Here is a 25,054-nt window from a genome sequence, read left to right on the forward strand (position 1 = left end):
GTTAAAAATGACAAGGAATTTGTCTATGGGAACCTCGAACACAATACGCCGGTTTTGCTGTCTCTGTCCAGAAATTTAAGAAGTGGAGCAAGGGATTCAATCAACTATCCTTCCTGCTCAGACTGTGGGGAGGGATTCACTTGGTCATCTGACCGACTGGCACGCTCGTCATTTTACACAGGAGAGAGGCCATTCACCTGCTTAGACTGTGGGAAGGGATTCACTCTGTCATCTGACCTAATGGCACACCAGCGAGTTCACACCGGGGAGCGGCAGTTCACCTGCTCGGACTGTGGGAAAGGATTCACTTCGTCATCTCAACTGAAGGTACATCAGCGAGTTCACACTGGAGAGAGGCCGTTCACCTGCTCAGACTGTGGGAAGGGATTCGTAGAGTCATCTCAACTGAAGGTACATCAGCGAGTTCACACTGGGGAGAGGCCGTTCACTTGTTCAGTGTGTGGGAAGGGATTCACTCAGTCATCTCAGCTTAAGGTACATCAGCAAGTTCACACTGGAGAGAGGCCGTTCACCTGCTCAAACTGTGGGAAGGGATTCAGTCAGGCATCTCACCTACTGAGACACCAGTCAGTTCACACTGGAGAGTGGCCATTCACCTGCACAGACTGTGGGAAGGGATTCACTCAGTCATCCCCCCTAATGGCACACCAGCGAGTTCACACTGGGGAGAGGCCGTTCACCTGCTCAGACTGTGGGAAGGGATTCACTTGGTCATCTGACCTAATGGCTCACCAGCGAGTTCACACAAGGGAGAGGCCGTTCACCTGCTCGGAATGTGGGAAGGGATTCACTACATCATCTCAACTGAAGGTACATCAGCGAGTTCACACTGGGGAGAGACCATTCACCTGCTCAGACTGTGGGAAGGGATTTACTTTGTCATCGAATTTGAAGGCGCATCAGAGAGTTTACAATGGAGAGAGGCCATTCACCTGCTCAGATTGTGGGAAGGGATTCACTTCGTCATCTCAGTTACTGAGACACCAGTCAGTTCACACTGGAGAGTGGCTGTTCACCTGCTCGGACTGTGGGAAGGGATTCACTTCGTCATCTCAACTGAAGGTACATCAGCGAGTTCACACTGGGGAGAGGCCATTCACCTGCTCAGACTGTGGGAAGGGATTCACTTCGTCATCTCAGTTACTGAGACACCAGTCAGTTCACACTGGTGAGAGGCCGTTCTCCTGCTCAGTGTGTGGGAAGGGATTCATTCTGTCATCACAACTAAAGGTACATCAGCGAGTTCACACTGGGGAGAGGCCTTTCACCTGCTCAGACTGTGGGAAGGGATTCACTTCATCATCTCAGTTACTGAGACACCAGTCAGTTCACACTGGTGAGAGGCCGTTCACCTGCTCAGACTGTGGGAAAGGATTCACTTCGTCATCTCAACTTAAGGTACATCAGCGAGTTCACACTGGGGAAAGACCATTCACCTGCTCAGAGTGTGGGAAAGGATTCACTCAGTTAATCCACCTACAGAGACACCAGCAAGCTCACACTGGGTAGAGGCTGTTCACCTGCTTTGGTTGTGGGAAGGGATTCACTCGGTCATCTCAACTACAGAGATACCAGCAAGCTCACACTGGGTAGAGGCCGTTCACCTGCTCAGACTGTGGGAAGGGATTCACTCGGTCATCTCAACTACAGAGACATCAGTGTGTTCACACTGGGGAGAGGCAGATCTCCTGCTCGGACTTTGGGAAGAGAATCTCTCAGCCAAATCAATCAGGTTTGCATCATTGAGTTCACACTGGGGAAACCCGTTCAACCGCTGTGAATGTGGGAAGCGATTCACTCAGTCATCTAACCTTGTAACTCTCACTTCGACTAGCAGTTTAATGTGGGGGTCGATAGCTCCCGGCCCGGCCAATCTTAAGAAATCTCGTTTGGGTGGATGCTGCACGATGTGTCCCCTGTTACAAATCAGTACCCCAAAATAACAAGCAGTACACAATATGTGATTAAATAATTGAGAATTATAATTCTTATTTTGACTACAGGGTTAGTAAAGAAAACAAAATAAAGAAAAAGGGCCCACTCTCTCCATTCACGTCTTCTGATCCCTCCTTGGCAAAAGACCATGAAAATCTCTCTTCCAGACTCTCAAGAAAGAACATTTCTCCCATTGGATAGCCCCGTACTCCAAAACCCTGTTATCTCTAGTCATAACCTAAATGTTACTGCTACAAACCACTACCTCAGCAGTGAACCATTGCAGAGAGGCCATTACATTAGCAGTGAAACCTTACAGCATGTTACACTTGTGACATACTGCCAGGTTCACACTGGGGAGAAAGTTTCAATAAGCTGCATGCTGGATATTTGTCCATCACTGTTGCTGAATGCAATTTCGAGAGTGACTGTCGGTGCTGAACTCTGCAATTATTGCTGCTGCTCACCACACCCAGTCTGCACCCTGGTCACTGGGCATGGGAGGAGTTTCTTCTGCTACATATTCACCTTTAATGGGACTGGAGTTTAACATTCTGCATCTGTGACAAATTAATCAGTTCTATTTTAAACTCTGTCTTTGGTACTTAGCGTGTTTATAACACAACCAGTGTACTCAGGCCTGCTGGACCCAGCCAGTGATTCAGTTCCACGACAGCCCTTTTGAATCCTCCCCTGTTGTTCATCTCTCACTCTCCCTGTGGGATGGGCCCCAGTCACCACTGTGTGGGTGAAGAGGTTTCCCTTGAATTTTCTGCAGACTGAAGAAGTTGAGCTGACTGCAGTTCTGTCTGAGATGTTCTTCACCCCTCAAATCTCTGGACTGAGAAAGAATGACATTGGGAGTTAATCTCCTTATTCAGGGCTCATTTCCACATTATGGGCCATTTTCGCTGCTTCTACAGTGTTGTTGAAAACACTACTCTCCTCTAAAGACTGAAAGCAGAATGGGAAACCATTAGTTGGATGTTCAATGGACTCAGGGTCAGAAACCAGAGGTTGGTCCGCACAGGGCAGAGTTTGGGGCTCTGGACGATGGTCGGTATAAGAATGTATGATGAGGAGAAGGGAATCAGCAGCGGGATGTGGCAATGAATGACAGAGTGGCAACATTTGGAAGCTGATTGACAGAGAAAATCTTTCCATTGTCTGACTGATGATACAAACAATGCCTGTGGTGAGGTGCTCCACTGGTCGAGGAACATGTGTGTGTTGGGAATGGTTTTATCTATTGAGGGAGTTGTTCCTGCTTGTTTATCCTGTAATATTATATCTGGATGGTTATTGATTGTCCTGTTAGTAGTAATGTAGTGATTATTATATAATTTGTAAGATTTTGACTCTGAAACTGAATCAGGCGTGAATCTATGGTGCCTCAATGAAATTATGGTGGTCATTCATGAGATTATATTTTGAAGTAAGATTTTGGTGAATGATATTTGCCACTTGATTGTACCTGTGTAAGTAATCAGATTGAGTTAAACTGCTGCAGGATCCTGGAATGTGTTGGATGGTGTCTGGTTTCTCTTGGCATTTTCTGCACTTGCTGCATTGTTGGTTTGTATTTCATATATTTTCATTTGTTTGTTTCCTTTTGTTACCCACCTTGTCCCGTATTTCTGCAAGGAACCCCTCTGTTTCTGGGAAGAGGTCTCCAACTCTCAGTCAGGTGCTCGATGCTTCCTTGTCAACATCTCATCTGCTCAGATCGTTGGGATGTCTCCCATGGAGGGTCGTACTCATTCCACTGGTTAATGTTTTCTTCCATAGTGATTATTCATTTTTCTGAGTTGGCCTCTCATTTAAGTTTCTGGTCTGTATTACTTATCACAATTGCATATACACACCTGGAGTGCTGAATTGTGTTCATTTTTGATGAAAATATTTACTTTCAAGTTGTATCTGACTGTTGTGTGATTTCTTTTTCATGTGTGTTATTTCTCTTCCTCATTCTGTCCAATCTAAGTGGGTTTGAGTGTAAATAGCCTTTTCTAAAGTTATCATTTCAGTTCTTAGTTATCTTTGTAAATTTTGCTGATTGAAATGGGACCAAGATATTTTTATTTTTAAAAAAAGTCAATGTCGGTATTGATGAAAGTGTTTATTGCCTTTGTTGTATTTGTTAACAATTGATCTCTGTTTGGCAGGTTTTTTTTAAGCCTTGAACTAAATTTTGACAAAGGTTTTCCCTATTTCACACTACTTTTTATTTTCTTTGCTTGTTGATATTCCAGATAGGTGGGTATCAAGAGTCCCGATGAAGGGTCTTGGCCCGAAATGTTGATTCCCATCCATAGATGCTGCCTGACATGCTGAGCTCCTCCAGCACTTTGTGTGTAGTTCTCTAGATTCCTAGCATCTGCAGGTCCTCTTGTTTCCCAGATACTTGTATGTTTGTTGAAAGAACAATCTAATAGTGGGGTTGTGTGGCTCTGTTGGTAAAATATTAATTAAAATCATTAGAAAGAGGTGGCATTGGGTTGGAAGGTGTAGAATCTGTGGGTAGAATTAAGGAACAGCAAATGTGAAAACAAAGATCCCTGATGGGAATTTTATAGAGACCTCCAATCAGTTGTAAGTATGTGGTCCACAAATGACAATGGGAGATTAAAAATGCGTGCCAAAAGGGCAATGTTACAATAGTCATGGAGGATTGTCATGCAGGTGATAAGGAAAATTAAGTGTGTTGTTCTCAAGAGGAGGAATTCCTAGAATGCCTACAAGATGCTTTTTTAGAGCAGCTCGTGGTTGAGCCCACTTGGGGATCAGCTATTCTGGATTGGGTGTTGTAATGAACTGGAATTAATTAGGTCACTTACGTTCAAAGAACCCTTAGGGGCAAGTGACTAAATATGATCAAATTCACCCTGACATTAGAGAAGGAGAAGCTCAAGTCAGATGTGGAATAAATGTGAGGCTGCTTAACAAGATCACAGCTCATGGAATTACAGGAAACATACTTGTCTGGATCGAAGGTTGCCTGACTGATAAGGGAAAAAGAGTCAGAATAATGTGGGCAATTCTGTTTTGCTGTCAGTAACTAATGGTGTTCCGTAGGGGTCAGTATTGAGACCACATCTTTTCATATTAAATCTGAATGATATGGATGACAGAATTGATACCTGGGTGATGAACTTTGCAGTTGATACAAAGATAGGTACGGGACAGGTAGTTTAGAGCAGAGCCGGAGTCTGCAGAAGGACTTTGATAGGTTTGGAGAACAGACAATGAAGTAGCAGATGAAATACAGTGTATGCAAGTGTACGGTCATGTACAATTGGTAGAAAGAATAAAGACAGAGAGAAAAAAAATAAATGGGAGAAAATACAAAAATCAGAAATAGGTACTTGGGAGTCGGTGAGCAGGAGCCCCTGAAGGTTTGCTTGCAGATTGAGTTGATTAAGGATGACAGCTGTAATGTTCGCATATAAGAGCAAGGATGTGACACTGTAGCTTTATAACACATCGGTCAGATTGCTGTTGGTGTATTGTGACCAGTTTCCGACCCCTTATCTGAGAAAAAGATGTGCTCGTATTGGAGCGCGTCCGGAGAAGGTTCACAAGAATGATTCCAGGAATGACAGGGTTAACGTATGAGGAGCGTTAGACGGCTTTGACCCTGTACTCACTGGTCCAGAAGAAAGAGAGGGGATCTCATTGAAACCTATCAAATATTGAAAGGCCTGGACAGAGTGGCTATGAAGAAGATGCACCCTACGCTGTGTGGGTCTGGGACCAGAGGCCACGGCCTCAATGTATAGAGCATCCACTGACAGCAGAGATGAGGAGGAATTTCTGTAGTCAGGGAGTGGTAAATCTTTGGAATTCATTGCCACAGATGGAGCAGAGGCCAAGTCACTGAGTGTGTTTTCAATGGATGTTCACGGATTAAGGGGAGAAAGCAGGAGAATGGGGTTGAGAGAGATAATCAATTGGACACAAAGGAATGGTGGAACAGACTTGATAGGCTGAGCAGCCTCTGTCTCACATCTCGTGGCTCATGGACTGAAGAGTCTAGTGAGGTTGCATTAGGGTTAGGGTATTGTTACGGTATCCGTGCCTGGATTATTGTATCCAGTTTTGGTCATTCTGCTGTAGGAGAGAGGACATCAAGCAGGAATAAGTGCGGAGGAGATTTATGAGAATGTTGCCGGTACTCGAGGGACTGAGTTCTGGAGAGAGGCTGGGCAGGTTGGGACTTCACACCTTGAAGTGCAGGAGATTGAGGCTGACATGATGCAGGTGTCCCAGACCCTGAGTGTACAGAAATGGGGAACGTGAGCAGATGAGTGAACTCGGCCTTTTCTCCTTGGAGCGACGGAGGATGAGAGGTGACCTGATAGAGGTGTATAAGTTGATGAGAGGTATTGATCGTGTGGATAGTCAGAGGTTTTTTTCCCAGGGCTGAAATGGCTGCTACAAGAGGGCACAGGTTTAAGGTGCTGGGGAGTAGGTACAGAGGAGATGTCAGGGGTAAGTTTTTTTTTAACGCAAAGATTGGTGAGTGTGTGGAATGTGCTGCCGGCAACGGTGGTGGAAGCAGACACGATATGGTATTTTAAGAGACCTTTGGATAGGTACATGGATCTTAGAAAAATAGAGAGCTATGGGTAAGCCTAGTAATTTCTTAGGTAGGGACATGCTCGGCACAACTTTGTGGGCCAAAGTGCCTGTATTGTGATGTAGGTTTTCGATGGGTTTTTTTCCCTTTTTCCCCACTTTTGTGGAATCAACAACCAGTGGGCACCACTTTAAGGTGAGAGAGGATCGATTTAATAGGGATCGCAGGGGAAAGTTATTAATCCACTCTCCCTTCCGGTTTCACTAACACGATGAGTCCACTCTCAGGTTAAAGGAGCAACAACACATACTACATCTGGGTAGTTTACAACTCGATGGCATGAACATCGATATCTTTAACTTCCACCTCCACCTTTTCCTTTCATCAATCCACACGCCCGTCTCCTCCATTCTGTCTCCCAACTTCTCTCTTCACTGCGGATCGTCTCCCTCTGGTTCCGCTTTTACTTCCTTTTCTCCCCATGGTCCGCTCTCCGATCCTATCAGATTCCTTCTTTTCAGCCCTTTGCATTTTCCAGCTTCCACCTCACAGCGTCTCACTTCATCTCCCACCTCCCCCACCCACTCACCTTCACTCTTACCTGACTTCACCTATTATCTACCAGCTTGGACTCTTTCCACTCCCTGCACCATCTTATTCCGGCTTCTCCCCACTTCCAGTCCTGATGAAGGGTCTCAGCAGGAAATCTCTGTTTTGATTTATCCCCCTCTGTAGAAGCTACCTGACCTCCTGACTTCCTCCAACATTTTGTGTATGTGACTTTGCATCTCCAATATCTGCAGAATCTCATCAGGACAGAGTGCAGAATGCAGAGACTACATCGGGTCTCACTAATGTCGAGGAGGCCACACCTGGAAAACTGGAAACAGTCGATGACCCCAACAGGCACGATGTTGAAAAGTTGCCTCATGTGGAAGGACTGTTTGGGGCCCTGACTGGTGGTGGGGAGAGTGGTTTGGGGCAGGACTGGCACTTCATCCACTTGCAGAGTTGGCTTCCAGCCCCCTACACCCCTCCATATCGCTGCAAACCTCTCCCTTTTGTGGACAACACTGCCACCCGGTGGTGATTTGCCACAATAACAGGAGCCCCTGATTTGTGGACTCCATTGTCACCGGGTGACGCTCTGCCGCAGTAACACTGAGAGACAGAAATGTGACGCTGCAGACTGCTGAAATGTTTATTCAAGATTCAAGGTAGTTTAATTCCATTTCCAGCAGACAAATCTGAATGGGATCAAAATAATTATTACTCCGGCTCCAATGCAGCACAAAAACACAATAGTAAAAACATATATCCACAGCTTGTAAACTGTGCACGGATTGATTGTATGTCCATAAAGTGACGCTCGGTATAGTCAAGTCAAGTCACTTTTTATTGTGATTTCGATCATAAACTGCTGTTACAGTGCACAGTAAAAACAACATACCTCCAGGACCATGGTGCTACATGAAACAACACAAAACTACACTAGGCTAAGTGACACAACGCAAAGCTACACTAGACTACGTAAAATAACACAAAAACTACACTTGACTACAGACCTACACAGGACTGCATGAGGTGCACAAAACAGTGCAGGGCACTACAATAAATAATAAACAAGAAAATAGGCACAGTAGAGGACAAATTACAATATAATAATAAATGATAAAATAATAAATAAAAGTATGCCTGCATATAAGATGACAGACAGGAAATGATAAAGTAGAGGTGTTTGGTGGTGTGGAAGGGTGGGTTAGTGGGTAGAGACATTTATCAGCCTAACTGCTTGGGGAAAGTAGCTGTCCCAGAGGCTGGCCGTCCTGGTGAGGATGCTGCGTAGTCTACCCAGATGGGAGTGGGACAAACAGTCCATGAGTGGGATGGGTGGAGGTTGATTATGAAAATCAGGCTGGTGTTTGATCTCAAGAGAGGGAATTTGGAAAATACCAATGAGATGCCTTTTTGAACAGCTTGTAATTGTGCCCATTAAGGAAAAGTTAATTTTGGATTGGGTGTTGTGTAATGAACCAGGTTTGATTACGAAGCTTATGGTAAAGGAAACGTGGACTTGGTGATCATAACATGTTAGAATTCACTCTGCACTTTGAGAGGGGAAAGGTACAAGAAGATGCATCATTATTAGTGGAGTGAGGGGAACTACGAAGGCATGGGAGAAGAGCTCACCAAAGTTGATTGCAAGGGGACACAAGCATGGATGATGGCAGAATAGTAATGGCTGTTTTCCTGCCTGTCCAGCCTCAACCTGCCTCTGCCTTTCCACAGCCTCCATCTTTAATTTTTCTAACTTGTACGGGAGCCTAAGCTCACTAGGTTTACTTCCAGGAAACACCTCCAACTCCTCCACTTTAAACACACCCTCAGATACATAATGTTCAGCTATTATCCTCTGCATCTGTGACCTCCTCATTGTCGATTTCACCTTAGCAAGTTTTAACCATTTAACAATACTCAACAACTCAATCCTTCTGGTGTCCTCTAACACCTCAGAGGCTGGTGCTTCCAGAAATCTATCAACATCCATTCCTGCTGATTTTCCACACACAAATAAATCAAAAGGGATTTCTCCAATGAAATCAATAATTAATCAATACACCTCCAAATCTGTTCCTATCCCGGATGCAGGCCCAAATTTTGTTATGAACCGTAACGCTTTAGAAATGAGCCGGACGCAATAGACTACACTTAGAGTCTGTTTTTGATGTTAAATCCACTACCTTTATTCGTATCTACTAACAATATAGTAATTAGCAAGATAAACAAAAGTTAACAGTGTTATGTGTACTTGTGTGTAAATATAACTCCCAAACTATTGAGCTCAGGGGAAACCAGGCTTGGAGTCTTGAGATGGTGAACTATGAAAGTTCAGTTCAACCACAGAATAGGTGATGAGAGAGAGATATTTGTAGTGCAGGGTAAATGTCAAGAGAAGGCAATTCTGTCGAATTCCACAGTGGTAAAACGAAAGAACAGTCGCTGTAGATTTTATCCATCGTCGTTCCAAATCCACATACAAATTATCACTGAAGGTGACTTGTCACAAGAGGTATCGTCTTCAAGTGAATTCCCACACCACACCCAGGCAAGGGTTAACGCATAAGTGGTCTTCACAGGATACCCCAAATCAGATCCACTCGTATGGATCAAACAAGGTGACAACCTCACATTTGATGTTCGCTGAATCGATAATTAACCCACCCTTGTGGGCATAGGAAAGTTCTAAACAGTGACCCTTGGCCACTAGTTCCCTTGTTTTGATCCCTCCATTTATCCTCCTTCATCTCAGTCTGACTCTGAGTGTCTGTGTCCTCGGTTAAAACTAAACAAGCTGTGAGTGATGTAAACAAGCTGCAAGTCAGACTGATTTCCATTCTTAATCTCTCTCTCTCTCTCTCTCTCTCTCTCTCTCTCTCTCTCTCTCTCTCTCTCTCTCTCTCTCTCTCTCTCTCTCTCTCTCTCTCTCTCTCTCTCTCTCTCTCTCTCTCTCTCTCTCTCTCTCTCTCTCTCTCTCTCTCTCTCAAAATGACAGTCCACAGGAAACAAAATCTAGGGATTCATAACAATGGCCACTCCCCATTGTGAACTGACTGGTGTGCCAGTAGGTTGGATGACCGAATGAATCCTTTCCCACGTTCTGAGCTGGTGAATGGCTTCTCCCCAGTGTGAACTCGCTGATGTCTCTGTAGGTTGGATAACTGAGTGAATCTCTTCCCACAGACTGAGCAGGTGAACGGTTTTTCCCCAGTGTGAACTCGCAGATGTGTCAGTAGGGTGGATGATTGAGTGAATCCTTTCCCACATTCTGAGCAGGTAAACAGCCACTCCCCAGTGTGAACTGACTGGTGTGCCAGTAGTTGGGATGACCGAGTGAATCCTTTCCCACATTCTGAGCAGGTGAATGGCTTCTCCCCAGTGTGAACTCGCTGATGACTCTGTAGGTTGGATGAATCAGTGAATCTCTTCCCACATTCTGAGCAGGTGAACGGCTTCTCCCCAGTGTGAACTCGCTGATGTCTCTGCAGGGCGGATAACTGAGTGAATCCCTTCCCACATTCTGAGCAGGTGAATGGCTTCTCCCCAGTGTGAACTCGCTGATGAATCTGTAGTTTGGATAACTGAGTGAATCCCTTCCCACATTCTGAACAGGTGAACGGCTTCTCCCCAGTGTGAACTCGCTGATGACTCTGTACGGTGGATGAATCAGTGAATCTCTTCCCACAGACTGAGCAGGTGAACGGCTTCTCCCCAGTGTGAACTCGCTGATGTCTCTGTAGGTTGGATGAATCAGTGAATCTCTTCCCACAGACTGAGCAGGTGAATGGCTTCTCCCCAGTATGAACTCGCTGATGACTCTGTAGTGTGGATAACCAAGTGAATCTCTTCCCACAGACTGAGCACGTGAACGGCTTCTCCCCAGTGTGAACTCGCTGATGTGCCATTAGGTTGGATGACTCAGTGAATTCCTTCCCACAGTCCGAGCAGCTGAACGGCAGCTCGCCGGTGTAAACACGCTGGTGAGCCTTTGTGTCAGATGACTGAGTGAATCCTTTCCCACAAATTCAGCAGATGACCAGCCTCTGCTCGATGTGAACTGACTGGTGTGTCGACAGGTGGGAAGACCGACTGAATCCTTCCTCACACACAGAATAGATGAATGGCCTTGTCCAGTGTGAACTTGCTGATGTACCTTCAGTTGTGATGACCGAGTAAATCCATTCCCACTGTCCGAGCACGTGATCGGCCTCTCCCCTGTGTAAAATAATGGGTGTACCAATTGGTCAAATGAACGAGTGAATCCCTCCCCACCTTCTGAGCAGGAAGGATGGCTGATTGAATCCCTTGCTCCTTTTCTTAAATGTCTAGACAGAGACAGCAAAACTGGCGTGTCGTGTTTGAGATTCCTGGGGACAAATTCCTTCTCATTTTTAATCTGTAAAAAGAATAACAAAATCCATTAGTGTGTGTAGGACAACATTTCAGATGAGATTACTTGAGTTGCCAAGGTTTGATCTGGTATCACACTGTTACAGTGAGATTCAACCCAAGATGGACAGAGAAATCATCTTCTAACTGGGCACAGTGCTGGTATCTGGAATGACCATCAATTCTCTGATGCTCTTCCTGTCCCTATAAAAATGGGGCATTTCTGCCATCTCCAATCTGTGACCTGGCTCAGTTTGACTCTCTCCATTGGTATTATTCCCTGTTCCCGCTGAGCAGCATGGGTGCCTGGCCCCACAGTAACTGAAACAGTATCACGCAAATAGTCTTTCTTGACATGCATTTGGGATTTTCTTTTACATATGATTAACTTAAAGTGCCACAGTGTTAACGCCATATAAAAAAATTCCTGCTGAGATGAATGGTTGGTCTGCACAGCTGTGAAAAGGACTTAAAGTGAATTTTTGTATTATTTCAGGTTCTTGGGCCATCTGGTTTGTGCTGAACTATTTAAACTGCCCACTCCCATACCCCTACCATCCAGGCACCTACTCAAACCTCTTAAATGTTGAAATCGTGCTTGCATGCACCACTTGTGCTCTTTGCTCATTCCACACCCGGATGATCGTCGGTGTGAAGAAGTTTCCCCTCATGTTCCCCTTAACGTTTTACCTTTCCCCCTTAACCCATGGCCTCTGGTTGTAGTCCCACACCATCTCAGTGGTAAAATCCCTATCTATGTCCCTCATAATAGTGGTATACCCCAATCAAATCTCCCCTCAGTCTTCTACATTCCAAGGAATAAAGTCCTGACCTGTTCGATCTTTCCTTATAACTCAAGTCCTACAGACCTGGCAACATCCTTGTGAATTTTCTCTGAACCTCTTTCACATCTTTCCTGTAGGTTGGTAACCAAAACCGCACACAATACTCCAAATTAGGCTTCACCAGTGCCTTCTACAAGTCAACATAACATCCGTCTATTGTTGTCAGTACTCTAGTTCATGAAGGCCAATGGGCTGAAATCTTTCTTTCTGTCTCTATCTAACTGTGACACCACTTTCAGTGAATTAAAGACTTGTATTCCCAGGACCCTTTCTTACTACAATACTCCTCCATGCCTGACCAGTCACTGTGAAAGACCTCCCTTGGTAGGTCATACCAAAGTGCAATACCTCACACTTGTCTGCATTAAATTACATTTTCCATTTCCCAAACCATTTTCCCAGCTGGTCCAGATCATACTGCAAACCATGATACTCTTCCTCGCTGACGACTACACCACCAATCTTGGTGTCAGCTACAAATTTTCTGATCCAGTTAACCACCCTATCATCCAGATTACTGATATAGATGACAAACAATAACAGATACAGCACTGATCCCTGTGGCACACCGCTAGTCACAGGATGCGGTCAAGAGGCAGCCATCTGCTACCACACACTGGCTTCTCCCAAAGACAGTGTCTCATCCAATTTACTATCTCATCTTGAGTGCTGAGTGACCAAACCTTCTTGATCCACCTCCCATATTCCACCTCTGTAATCTGTACAGGGTCTAGGAATTTGATGCTGCTTTGCCTCACTTCTATAGACTCTGCGTTCATCTCCTGAGCAAAAAATATCTCCCACATCTATTTTGTCTCCTCATATGGATTACCATTCTGATCTTGCAGAGGATTAATTTTTTCCCTTGCAATCTTTTCACTCTTAACATATCTGCAGAATCCATGAGGATTCTCCTTCATCTTGCCTGCTGGGGTAACCTCATGCCTTCTTTGTCTTTCATAAGTGTTCACTTGAATTTCCTGTATCTCACAAGTACCCCATTTGTTCCAATCTGCCTGCACCAGGTATGCACCTCCTTTTTATTGATCTGGGAGATGAAAGCCAAAGGGGTGATAGAGCTGCTATGGGAGGTGGTGGTGGGGGAGGGTCAAACTGAAGTTGCAGGGGGAATGGGAGCCTGAATAACAGAATAGATAGTGCAGGGTTTGCGGAGACAGTTGTTGTTCAGTCCTCAGACAAAGTCAGGAATGAAAAAGTTGAGCATGGTGCAGTGAATATGCTGAGCCCTGTATATTTCAATACAAGGAGCAGCGTAGGAAAGGCGGATGTGTTCAGGGCATGGATCAACACCTGGAATTATGACACTAGGATCTGGCAACTGTGGCCTGGGACAGGCTGCTTTATGGCAAAGGTGTGCTTGGTAAATTGAGGCCTTCAAAGCGAAATTTTGAAAGTACAAAGCGGGTATGTGCTTGTCAGAATAAAAGGTAAAGATAGAAACTGTAGGGAACCTTAGATTTCAAGAGATATTGAGACCCTGATGAAGCACAAAATGGAGTTGCATAACAGGGATAGGCAGGCAGGTTGAAATGGAGTATAAGAAATAAATCAGGATGGCGAAAAGAAGGCATGAGATTCCCCTTGCAGAAAAGATGAAGGATAATCCTCAGGGATTCTGGAGATAGATTAAAAGCAAAAGGATTGCAAGGCACAAAGTTGGTCCTCTGGAAGACCGGAATGGCAATCCATGGCTGGAACCAAAGCAGATGGGGGAAGATCTTAAATATTTTTTTCATTTCTATTTACTCAGATGGACACAGTGTCAATGAGAGTGTGGAAAAGCGGCATTAAAATCGTGGACCCTGTACAGATTAAAGAAGAGGGTGGATAAATCTCCAGGGCATGACACATGACAAGGTGCTCCCTCGGTCCCCATGGGAGGCAAGTGCAGAAATCGTCGGGGCCCCAGCAGAGATAATTAATTCATCCTTAGTAACGGGAGAGTTATCAGAGGATTGTAGGATAGCCAAAGTTATTTCACTGTTCAAAATAGAACATAGAAATCTACAGCATATTCCAGGCCATTCAGCCCACAATGTTGTGCCAACCATGAAACTTACTCTAGAAACTGCCTGGAATTTCCCTAGCACATAGACCTCTATGTTTCTAAGCTCCATGTACCTATCTAAGAGGCTGTTAAAAGACCCTATTTTATCTGCCTCGGCCACCACTGCTGGCAGTGCATTCCACACACCCACCACTCTCTGTGTAAAAAAAACTTACCACTGACATCCCCTCGGTACATATTTCCAAGCAGCTTAAAACTATGCCCCTCGTGTTAGCCATTTCAGCCCTTGGAAAAGCCTCTGGCTATCCACATGATCAATGCCCCTCATCATCTTATTCACCTAAAAAAAAGCTTTGTTGGAAGTAGGCAAAATTATGAGGGTATAGATAGGGTAAATGCAAGCAGCTTTTTGCACTGATGTTGGGTGGGACGACAACCAGAGGTCATGGGTAAGTGACTTCCCCATTTATACAACACAATACAGGCCCTTTGGCCCACAATGCTGTGCCAGACATTACTTACTTCAGAAATTCCCTAGAGTTCCCCATAGCCCTGTATTTTTCTACGTGCCATGTACCTATCCAGGATCCTCTTAAAAGACCCTATTTTATCCGGCTTCATCACAGCTGCCGCAGCCCATTCCACGCACTCACCACTCTGTGTAAAAAAAACTTACCCCTTGTGGTGATATCACGTGTCAGGACGTGACTGGACAGAGTTCCTAACATAAGCAGAAATGAAGAATGATAGAGAAGCATGGCAGTGTAAGACGTGGTTTTGCTGCTGTTAAGTAGAAGTTCAATTCTGCAGAATATGGTTTGTTATCAGTACCCACGGTACGTATAAAGAACACAACACCCCTGACATCTCCTTCGTACCTACTTCCAAGCATCTTAAAACTGTGCCCTCTCTGCAGATTTTCTCTTGGTTGTGATTGGAGGCAGAACGAAGGTGATTTTCACAACAGCTGATGTAAAAGATTTTGTTCCCTTTCTCCGAGTTCCCAATCCTTGCATTTAGACAGCTGGAGCTCAGCTCTGTCTGAGAGATCCATCGGTTCCCATTCCCTCTCAGCCGGAAGCTCCCCGGAGCCCGTGTACGGATGGTGGGGCTGAGAGAGAGGGAAGAGAGCAGGACTGTCCCAGGATTTCGGGTCACGGAGTCCGGAGCTCACAGCAACTGTCCCGAAGTCGGTGTTGAAACCCCACCAATCTCCCTTCTCCCCACCCCGCAACAGTCTCCCTACAGCCGATCTCCTTAAGCTTACCGTGTACTGCGCGCATGCGTGATATTCGGCAACGGAACAGCCCTGACGCTTGCGCATTTGATCGGTGCTTCGGCGACGGCGAACTTTATATTGCAGGGCTTTATTGGTAATCACGGTGCCATTAAAAGTTTCTGCAAGCACCAGTTCCACGTCCATAGCTTTTTTTTGTGTGTGTAGAAAATTCAGCAGCTGTTTTAACGCAGAAAGCGGCTCCCATAAACAATATACTCAATATCAACGTGTATCTAATGCCAAAGTACAATCCCCTTACAGATGTAGATATAAAACACAAGAGATTCTGCAGTTGCTGGAAATACAGAGACGCACACACACACAAAATGCTAGAGGAACTTTGCAGTTCAGGCAGCGACTAAGCAGAGGAGTACGCAGTGTGGGCATGCTGAAGGGGCTCGGCAGAAATGTTGTCTATTTATTCCTCTCCACATTCGTTGCCTGATCTGCTGATTTATTCCGGTATTTTGCAGACCCACTTTTTTTTTCAATCAATGTTTCTAAATGTTTCTCATCTTTGATTTATAGGCACATCCTGCTGGTCAGATTCCTCCTCCTCCCCATAAACTCTAGACCCCATCGCTCTCTGGAGCCTCAAAGCCCTGACTCAGGCTGGCATCTCATTGGTTTCTGAATCTGCTCCGTCGAAGATTCATTCGCTAGTCTGCTGTCAGACTTTAGAGGCGCATTGCAACAACCCAGCTGTCTGAGGCACAGTCCTTTGAAATGAGTGAAAATGACCAAAAACGTTGAAAAGAGCAGCGAAGGAGTTTAGCTAAATTATTTCACAGCACTGAAGAACTTCAAATACACAGGGAGCTCATCGTCTTATTCAGCCTGGAGAAAATCATGCAGGTGTATAAGATGATGAGAGATATTGGTCGTGTGAATAGCCAGAGGCTTTTTCCCAGGGCTGAAATGCCTAACACGAGGGGCATAGTTTTAAGGTGCTTGGACCCAGGCGCACAGGAGATGTCAAAGAGTGGTGGGTGTGTGGAATGCACAGCCAGAGACATTGGTAGACGTGGATACAATAGGGTCTTTTAAGACACTTGGACAATCGACAATAGGTGCAGGAGTAGGCCATTCAGCCCTTAGAGTCAGAACCACCTTTCACTGTGATCATGGCTGATCGCCCACAATCAGTATCCAGTTCCTGCCTTCTCCCCATAATCTTTGATTCCACTATCTTTAAGAACTCTATCCATCTCTTTCTTGAGAGCATCCAGAGACTTGGCCTCCACAGCCTTCTGGGGCAGAACATTCCATATATCCACCATTCTCTGGGTGAAGAAGTTTTTCCTCAACTCCGTTCTAAATGGCTTACCCCTTATTCTTAAACTGTGGCCTCTGGTTCTGGACTCACCCATCAGCGGGAACATGCTTCCTGCCTCCAGCGTGTCCAATCCCTTAATAATCTTATGTTTCAATAAGATCCCCTCTCATCCCTCTAAATTCCAGAGTATACAAGCCCAATCGCTCAAATCTTTCAACATATGACAGTCCCGCCATCCCGGGAATTAATCTTGTGAACCTACGCTGCACTCCCTCAATAGCATGAATGTCCTTCCTCAAATTTGGAGACCAAAATTGCACACAGTACTCCAGGTGTGGTCTCACCAGGGCCCTGTACAACTGCAGAAGGACTTCTTTGCTCTAATACTCAATTCCTCTTGTTATGAAGGCCAGCATGCCATTAGCTTGCTTCACTGTCTGCTGTACCTGCATGCTTGCTTTCAGTGACTGATGTACAAGAACACCTAGATCTCGTTGTACTTCCCCTTTTCCTAACTTGACACCATTTAGATCGTAATCTGCCTTCCTGTTCTTGCCAGCAAAGTGGATAACCTCACATTTATCCACATTAAACTGCATCTGCTATGCATCCGCCCACTCACCCAGCCTGTCCAAGTCACCCTGCATTCTCATACGTCCTGCTCACATTTCACACTGTCACCCAGCTTTGTGTCATCAGAAAACTTGGTGATGTTTTAATCCCTTCATCCAAATCATTAATATATATTGTAAACAGCTGTGGTCCCAGCACTGAACCCTGCGGTACCCCACTGGTCATCGCCTGCCATTCTGCCATTAATCGCTACTGTTTGTTTCCTGTCTACTAACCAATTTTCTATCCATGTCAGTACCCTACCCCCAATACCATTTGCTCTAATTTTGCACACTAACCTCCTATGTGGGACTTTATCAAAGGCTTTCTGAAAGTCCAGGTACACTACATCCACTGGCTTTCCCATGTCCATTTTCATAGTTATGTTCTCAAAAAATTCCAGAAGATTAGTCAAGCATGATTTCCCCATCGTAAATCCATGCTGACTCGGACCTATCCTGCCACTGCTATCCAAATGTGCCGCTATTACATCTTTTATAATTGATTCCAGCATCTTCCCCACCACTGTTGTCAGACTAACTGGTCTATAATTGCCTGTTTTCTCTCTCCCTCCTTTCTTCAAAAGTGGGATAACATTAGCTACCCTCCAATCCACAGGAACTGATCCTGAATCTATAGAACATTGGAAAATGATTACCAATAGACAGGTACATGGAGCTTAGGAAAATAGAGGGCAATGCGGTCAGGAAATTCCAGGCAGTTTCTGGAGTAGGTTACATGATCGGCACAACATTGTGAGCCGAGGGGCCTGTAATCTGCTCTAGATTTCTGATTCTATGAAATTCAAGGGAAATCTCTTCTCCTGCAGAGTAGTGACGAGTTGCAACCTGTCATCACGGGGACAGTGAGAGGTGAAGTGAACGACAGGGCTAGATTTTACAATACTGATATGGAACAGAAACATGGGCAGGGACCAGACGGACTGAGTGGCCTCTCTAGTGTACAGAGTGAGTGTGGCAGAGACAGTAAGTATCTGTGACATGAGATTTGAAACAGAACTGATTTATCTTTTACAGATCCACAATATTAAACATCAGTCTAGTTTAAGGCTAACATCAGAAGAACATTTGATTTGATAAGGTACACCATGCAAGGCTTATTGAGAAAGTAAGGAGGCCTGGGATCCAAGGGGAGATTCCTTTCTGGATCCAGATCTGGCTTGCCCACAGAAGGCAAAGAGTGGTTGTAGACAGGTCATATTCTGCATTGAGTTCGGTGACCAGTGGTCTGCCTCAGGGATCTGTTCTGGGACCCCTACTCTTGGTGATTTTTATAAATGACCTGGATGAGGAAGTGGAGGGATGGGTTAGTAAATTTGCTGATGACACAAAGGTTGGAGGTGTTGCGGATAGTGTGGAGGGCTGTCAGAGGTTACAGCGGACATTGATAGGATGCAAAACTGGGCTGACAAGTAGAAGATGGAATTCAACCCAGATCAGTGTGAGGTGGCTCACTTTGGTAGGTCAAATATGATGGCAGAATATAGTATTAATGGTAAGACTCTTGGCAGTGTGGAGGATCAGAGGCATCTTGTGGTCCGAGTCCATAAGTCACTCAAAGCTGCTACGCAGGTTGACTCTGTGGTTAAGAAGGCGGTACGGTGCATTGGCCTAAATCAACCCTGGGATTGAGTTTAGGAGCTGAGAGGTAGTGTTACAGCTAAATAGGACCCTGGTCAACCCCACTTGGAGTACTGTGCTCAGTTCTGTTCGCCTCACTACAGGAAGGACGTGGAAACCGTAGAAAGAGTGCAGAGGAGATTTACAAGGATGTTGCCTGGATTGGGGAGCATGTCTTATGAGAATAGGTTGAGTGAACATGGCCTTTTCTCCTTGGGGCGACAGAGGATGAGAGGTGACCTGATAGAGGTGTATAAGATGATGAGAGGCATTGATCTTGTGGATAGTCAGAGGCTTTTTCCCAGGGCTGAAATATTTGCCACAAGAGGACACAGGTTTAAGGTGCTGGGGAGTAGGTACAGAGGAGATGTCAGGGGTAAGTTTTTTTTTTGCACAGAGAATGGTGAGTGTGTGGAATGGGCTGCCAGCGATGGTGGTGGAGACGGATATGATAGGGACTTTGAAGAGTCTCCTGGACATGGAAGTTAGAAAAATAGGGGGCTATGGGTAACCCTAGGTAATTTCTGAGGTAAGGATATATTCGGTACAGCATTGTGGCTGAAGGGCCTATGTTCTGCTGTAGTTTTTCTATGTTTCTAATTTCAATTCACATTCCCCCTTCCTCACTGGACAGGAACATTGAAACATCAAGTGAGAAACAGCAGGAAGTGGCCATTCAGCCCCTCTAACCATCAACAGAATGGTGGCTGCTCTCCCATCTCAGCCACATGTTTCTGCCCGATCCTCATTTCCTCGATCCCTTCAGTCTCCACACATCTGCTGGTCTCTTTTTTTTATGTGAGGACGATACTGAGTCTTCACCGGCCTCTGTGGTGGGGATTTACAGACATTCACCACCCTCAGAGTGGAGACATTTCCCCTCATCTCAGTCCCGGACAGTCCACCTCCATTTTCAGAGACTGGGATCCCTGGTTCAACCGGTAATGTTATTGTGCATTTCAATGTCTTCATCTCTCAGTCCTCGATTCTCTAAATGAAAGGGTTATCACATTTGATCTTTCTTCATATGATGACCCCACCACTCCAGGGATCAGTCTGGTGAATCTTCATTGCACTCTCCATAACAAATACTCTCTAACCTCTTTGTTAATCCTCTATGGAATTAATTTCCATCTTCTGCAGCCCCGTGTTGCCCCAACCACTCACCTCCCACCCCCGTCACTATTTCCACCTTCCCACCTCCCCCTCACCTGGATCCACCTCTCACTCCCCAGCTCTTGCCCCATCCCCACCCCTCACCTCTTTTCTCGGACTATTTCCCGTCCACTCTCAGTCCAGAGGGAGGGTCTCGGCCCGAAATGTTGACGGTCCATTTCCCTCCACAGATGCTGCCCGACCCACTGAGTTCCTCCGGCAGTTTGTTCTTTGGTCTGTGTGACCCGTGTTAGTGTGGGGAGCGGGATTTTACACCATATTCCCGGTACAGTCTCAACAAAACACAAATAATTGTCACTTTGCCCGGACCATCGGCCCCGCTTGCAGGGCAACAGTCTGCCGGTGTTTGCCCCCCAATGTGGTGAATCGCCACCACCGTGGGCTCAGACATTTCCACAGATGAGCCCCTCCTGTCCCCACCGGGACAAACATCCTGTCCGCCCCCTCTCTCCCCGTCTTCATCCTCTCCCTCCCCGGGGAACCGGCATCAAACCGACGGGCCGAGCGGTCTCCTCCTACCTCTCAGCGACACATCAGACTCCGGCCGCAGGAGACGCTTCACAAACGCCCCAACTTCCCTCGGAGGGAAATGGAAATAAATCAGAAAGCGGACATTTACTTTGACGGTTGTCCCGCCGTGACGGAAAGTTCGGGAGACGGAGTCAGCGGGGGTAACGCCCTCTCGGCTGGTCCACCTCCGCTATTGGCTGGAAGCAGTGATTGATAGTGCTTCGCACCAATGGGAATAGCGCAGCGCGTGACTCCTGTGTTGACAGCGGTAGGGGAGGCGCTGGTCACGTGATTCGTATCCCAGCCGTTAAACCGACCAAGCTCGAGCTCACCAGCGCGCGGGGCACAAAAGGCCCCGGATGATCGGTTGAGGTGAGAAGGGCTCTCCGGGTTGGGGGTCTCACCGGGCGGCGTTTTCAACACCGACTTCGGGTAGTTGCTGTGACTCCGGACTCCGTGACCCGCAATCCCGGGACAGTCCTGCTCTCTTCCCTCTCTCTCAGCCCCACCATCCGTACACGGGCCCCGGGGAGCTTCCGGCTGATGAGGGAATGGGAACCGATGGGTCTCTCAGACAGAGCTGAGCTCCAGCTGTCTAAATGCAAGGATCGGGAACTCGGAGAAAGGGAACAAAATCTTTTACATCAGCTGTTGTGAAAATCACCTTTGTTCTGCCTCCAGTCACAAACAAGAGAAAATCTGCAGATGCTGGAAATCCGAGCAACACACACAAATTGCTGGAGGAACTCAGCATTAGTACTCTTTTCCATAGATGCTGCCTGGCCTGCTGAGTTCCCCCAGCATTTTGTGTCTGTTGCTTGTTCCACCCCCTCTTGTTCTGGACTTTCTACCCGTGAGAACATGTTTTGTCCCACTCTCTCTGGGTACATAATGATATCAAACACCTTTGCCCTGGGCAACAAGTAGCTTTCACATCACAAATGTGCCAGACTCCAATGAGACAGACTACTGCCCTTCCCTTCATATTCATTGGCATTGCCATCACTGAGTTCACCACCGTCAGTCACCTGGGGGAGGGTTCAGGGGAAATATTTGTGTACAATACAGAAACTGGTGTTACCTGTGTGTATTGTGGTGATGCAAAAGTTGCTGGAGAATTTGCAAGTGGGAAGAAGTGGAGTGATATTTGGAAATCTGACTTTTTATAGCATTATTTAGCAAGCAAATCAGATATGGACAGTGTGCAATTGCTCCAGTGAGAAAATCCTTCATTACCTGCTACAGACCTGTTACATACGTTGTGTGAGATTGCAGATCAAAATTATTACTGACAGTGATTTGCTAGCTGTTAAAATGAGTACCTCTATATATAAAATTCAGTGTGCACATGTTGTGTCTCCACTTTAAGGAGTTGGGGCTGGAAATGGATGAATTCCGTATCATCCGGGAGTCGGAGGGGGTGGGATAAAGAGAGGTGAGTTACACCCAAAGTGCAGGACGCAGGAAACTCGGTGAGAGTCAGGAAGGGGAATGAGGTTAAATAGCCATCGCAGAGTACTCTTGTGGCCATCCCCCACAACAGCAGGTAGGCCATAGATAGGGTGCAGAGGAGATTTATAAGGACTTTGCCTCGACAGGCGAGCGTGACTTATGAGAATATGTTGAGTGAACTCGGCCTTTTTTCCTTGTAGTGACGGAGGATGAGAGGTGACCTGATAGAGGTGTATGAGATAATGAAAGGCATTGATTCTGTGGATAGTCTGAGGCTTTTTCCCAGGGCTGAAATGGCTAGCACGAGAGGGCATAGGTTTAAGGTGCTTGGAAGTAAATACAGAGGAGATGTCGGGGATAAGTTATTCATGCAGAGAGTGGTGAGTGCGTGGAATGGGCTGCCGGCGGCAGTGGAGGAGGCAGAAACAATAACGTATTTTAAGAGACTCCTGGATGGGTACATGGAGCTTAGAAAAGTAAAGGGCTCTGGGTAAGCCTCGGTAGCTCTAAGGTAGGGACATGTTTGGCACAGCTTTGTGGGCCGAAGAGCCTGTTTTGTGCTGTAGGTTTTCTATGTTTTTTTATGTTCTATGTATTCTACCACTTTAGAAACTGTTGGGGGGAGGAGATTACGTGGCAGAGGAAAGTCAAAGGGGTGATAGGGGATTTGCTAGTTACGGCAACAGAACTAGAAGGGGACTGATATCCTAGTGTTAAGGCTTGCTTGTGCTGGTATGGTGGGTGGGGGGGTGGTGTTAAACCAAAGTTGTAGAGGGGATGGGAGCCAGAATGCCAGGTAATAGAGAGGGTGAATTGAATTGACTTTCTTACTTACATCCTTCACATGCATGAGGAGTAAAACTCTGTGTTGCATCTCCATCTAAATGTGCAATGTGCAATTTATAGTAATTTATAATAGAACAGGACAGTCAATATAACATAGAAATACAGTTGTATCAGCATGAATTAAGCAGTGTGATGGCCTGATAGAAGAATCCTGTTGGTTCTGGCTTTTATGCTGCAGTACTGTCTCCCGGATGGTAGCAGCTTGGAACAGTCTGTGGTTCGGGTGAGTAGGGTCCCCAGTGGTCCTCTGGGCCCCTTTTACACACCTGTCCCTGTAAATGTCCTGAATCATGGGCAGTTCACAACTACAGATGCGCTGGGCTGTCCACACCACTCTCTGCAGGTTCCTGTGATTAAGGGAAGTACAGTTCCCAGACCAGGCAGTGATGCAGCCAGTCAGGATGCTCTCAGTTGTGACTCTGTAGAAAGTTCTTAGGATTTGGGGCCCCATTTCAAACTTCTTCAACCGTCTGACGTGAGGGAGGCACTGCTGTGCCTTTTTCACCACACAGCCGGTATGTACAGACCATGTGAGATCCTCGGTGATGTGTATGCCGAGGAACTTAAAGCTGTTCACCCTCTCAACCCCAGATCCATTGGTGTAAATAGGGGTTAGCCTGTCTCCATTCCTTCTGTAGTCCATAATCAGCTCCTTTGTTTTTGTGGCAGTGAGGGAGAGGTTGTTTTCTTGACACCAGGCAAATGCTGTTCAGACCTCAGGACATGGAATTGTGATCTTGTTGCCATGACTGGGGCTTGTTTGCACCCAACAATCTGAGGAATTTGGAGGAACAAATTAGCAAGAGAGATCGCAGAGTACGCCAATGCTTGATATACTAAGCGATTATAAATTTCCATAGATTGACGTGACTCCCATATGTAAAAGGACTAGATGGGGTAGAGTTTGTCAGATGTGCCATTAATCAGCACATAGAATTCCCAGCATAGAAATGTGCAATAAGCTATTAGAAAATATTCCAGGGCTAGTGACAGAATATTAGTGTATGGGAACACTTTGCATCTAGTGATCATAATGCCATGAGATTCCAAGTTAACATGGAAAAAGAAAGGACTGAACCATGGGTGGAGATTCTAAATTGGAGAAAGGTCAATTCTGATGGTATCAGAATGGATCTGACAAGTGTGGACGGGCTGTTTTCTGGCAAAGGAGTACTTGGTAAGTGGGAATTCTTCAGAAGTGAAGTATTGAGGGTGTAGAGTTTGTATGTGCCTGCCAAAATAAAAGTTGAAAGGTAACTGGTGCAGGGAACCTTGGTTTTCAAGAGATATTGAGGCCCTGGATATTTTGTTCCTTCAAATGCCTCAGACTGTTGGGTGCTACAAAGACTCATTAGTGACTACAATATCATAATTCCACACCCTGAACTCATCTGACATCTTTTTTTAGTCATCTTCTGTTGCTTTCTAAAAGCTTCCCAATAGATTTTGCTCTTTTGTTTGCCCTCTCTTTGCTTTTTATGTTGGCTTTGGCTTCTCATTTCATCCACGGTTTTGTCCCCCTGCCTTTCTAATGCTTCCACTTCTTTGGGATGTATCGATCACTCAGCTCCCGAATTGCTCCCAGAAACTCCAGCCATTGCTGCTCCATCATCATTCTTACCAGCTTCCCCTCCCAATCACGTTTGGCCAGTTCAGTACAGAAACATGCCCACTCTGGACCATCAGAATGGTAATCTGTATGAGGAGACAAAATATATGGGGGAGATTTTAAATATTATTTGTGCATCCATGTTTACTCAGGAGATGGACACAGAGTCTATAGAAGTGAGGCAAAATGGCATCAACTTCATGGACCCTGTACAGATTGCAGGGGTGGAGGTGTTTGCTGTCTGAAGGCAAATTAGTGTGGATAAATCCCCAGGGCCTGACAAATTGTTCCCTGGGAC

General features: G+C 45.8%; 4 protein-coding genes across 7 annotated transcripts in view; 2 read left to right on the forward strand and 2 right to left on the reverse strand.

Moving 5' to 3' along the window:
- The window catches only part of LOC140208249 (NACHT, LRR and PYD domains-containing protein 3-like), a 128,629-nt gene extending 108,014 nt beyond the window's left edge, over positions 1-20,615 (reverse strand). Inside the window, exon 1 of the mRNA XM_072276793.1 lies at positions 20,424-20,615. The gene's annotated coding sequence lies outside the window, so the exon portion shown is untranslated. The remainder of the gene's footprint in view (positions 1-20,423) is intronic.
- The window catches only part of LOC140208309 (uncharacterized), a 292,599-nt gene that overhangs the window by 54,816 nt on the left and 212,729 nt on the right, over positions 1-25,054 (reverse strand). The window contains 1 exon segment of the mRNA XM_072276898.1: positions 10,408-11,079. Coding sequence (XP_072132999.1) covers positions 10,408-11,079 — 672 coding nt within the window.
- LOC140208282 (uncharacterized) overlaps positions 1-25,054 on the forward strand; it is a 60,379-nt gene that overhangs the window by 15,281 nt on the left and 20,044 nt on the right. For 2 of the 3 annotated variants that reach the window (XM_072276863.1, XM_072276864.1), the window contains exon 3: positions 1-3,873. The exons of the other annotated variant lie outside the window; for it this stretch is intronic. In XM_072276863.1, coding sequence (XP_072132964.1) covers positions 241-1,530 — 1,290 coding nt within the window. In that variant the 5' untranslated portion in view covers positions 1-240 and the 3' untranslated portion in view covers positions 1,531-3,873. Of the gene's footprint in view, positions 3,874-25,054 lie in introns of those variants that run through there. 3 annotated transcript variants of the gene reach the window in all.
- Positions 365-25,054, forward strand: part of LOC140208304 (uncharacterized) — a 27,663-nt gene continuing 2,973 nt past the window's right edge. Inside the window, exon 1 of one of the 2 annotated variants that reach the window (XM_072276892.1) lies at positions 365-411. The gene's annotated coding sequence lies outside the window, so the exon portion shown is untranslated. Of the gene's footprint in view, positions 412-21,150; positions 21,222-25,054 lie in introns of those variants that run through there. The other variant, XM_072276890.1, reaches the window with a different exon arrangement.

This window comes from Mobula birostris, chromosome 13, assembly GCF_030028105.1.
Source record: "Mobula birostris isolate sMobBir1 chromosome 13, sMobBir1.hap1, whole genome shotgun sequence".
In the NCBI taxonomy this organism is placed as follows: domain Eukaryota; kingdom Metazoa; phylum Chordata; class Chondrichthyes; order Myliobatiformes; family Myliobatidae; genus Mobula; species Mobula birostris.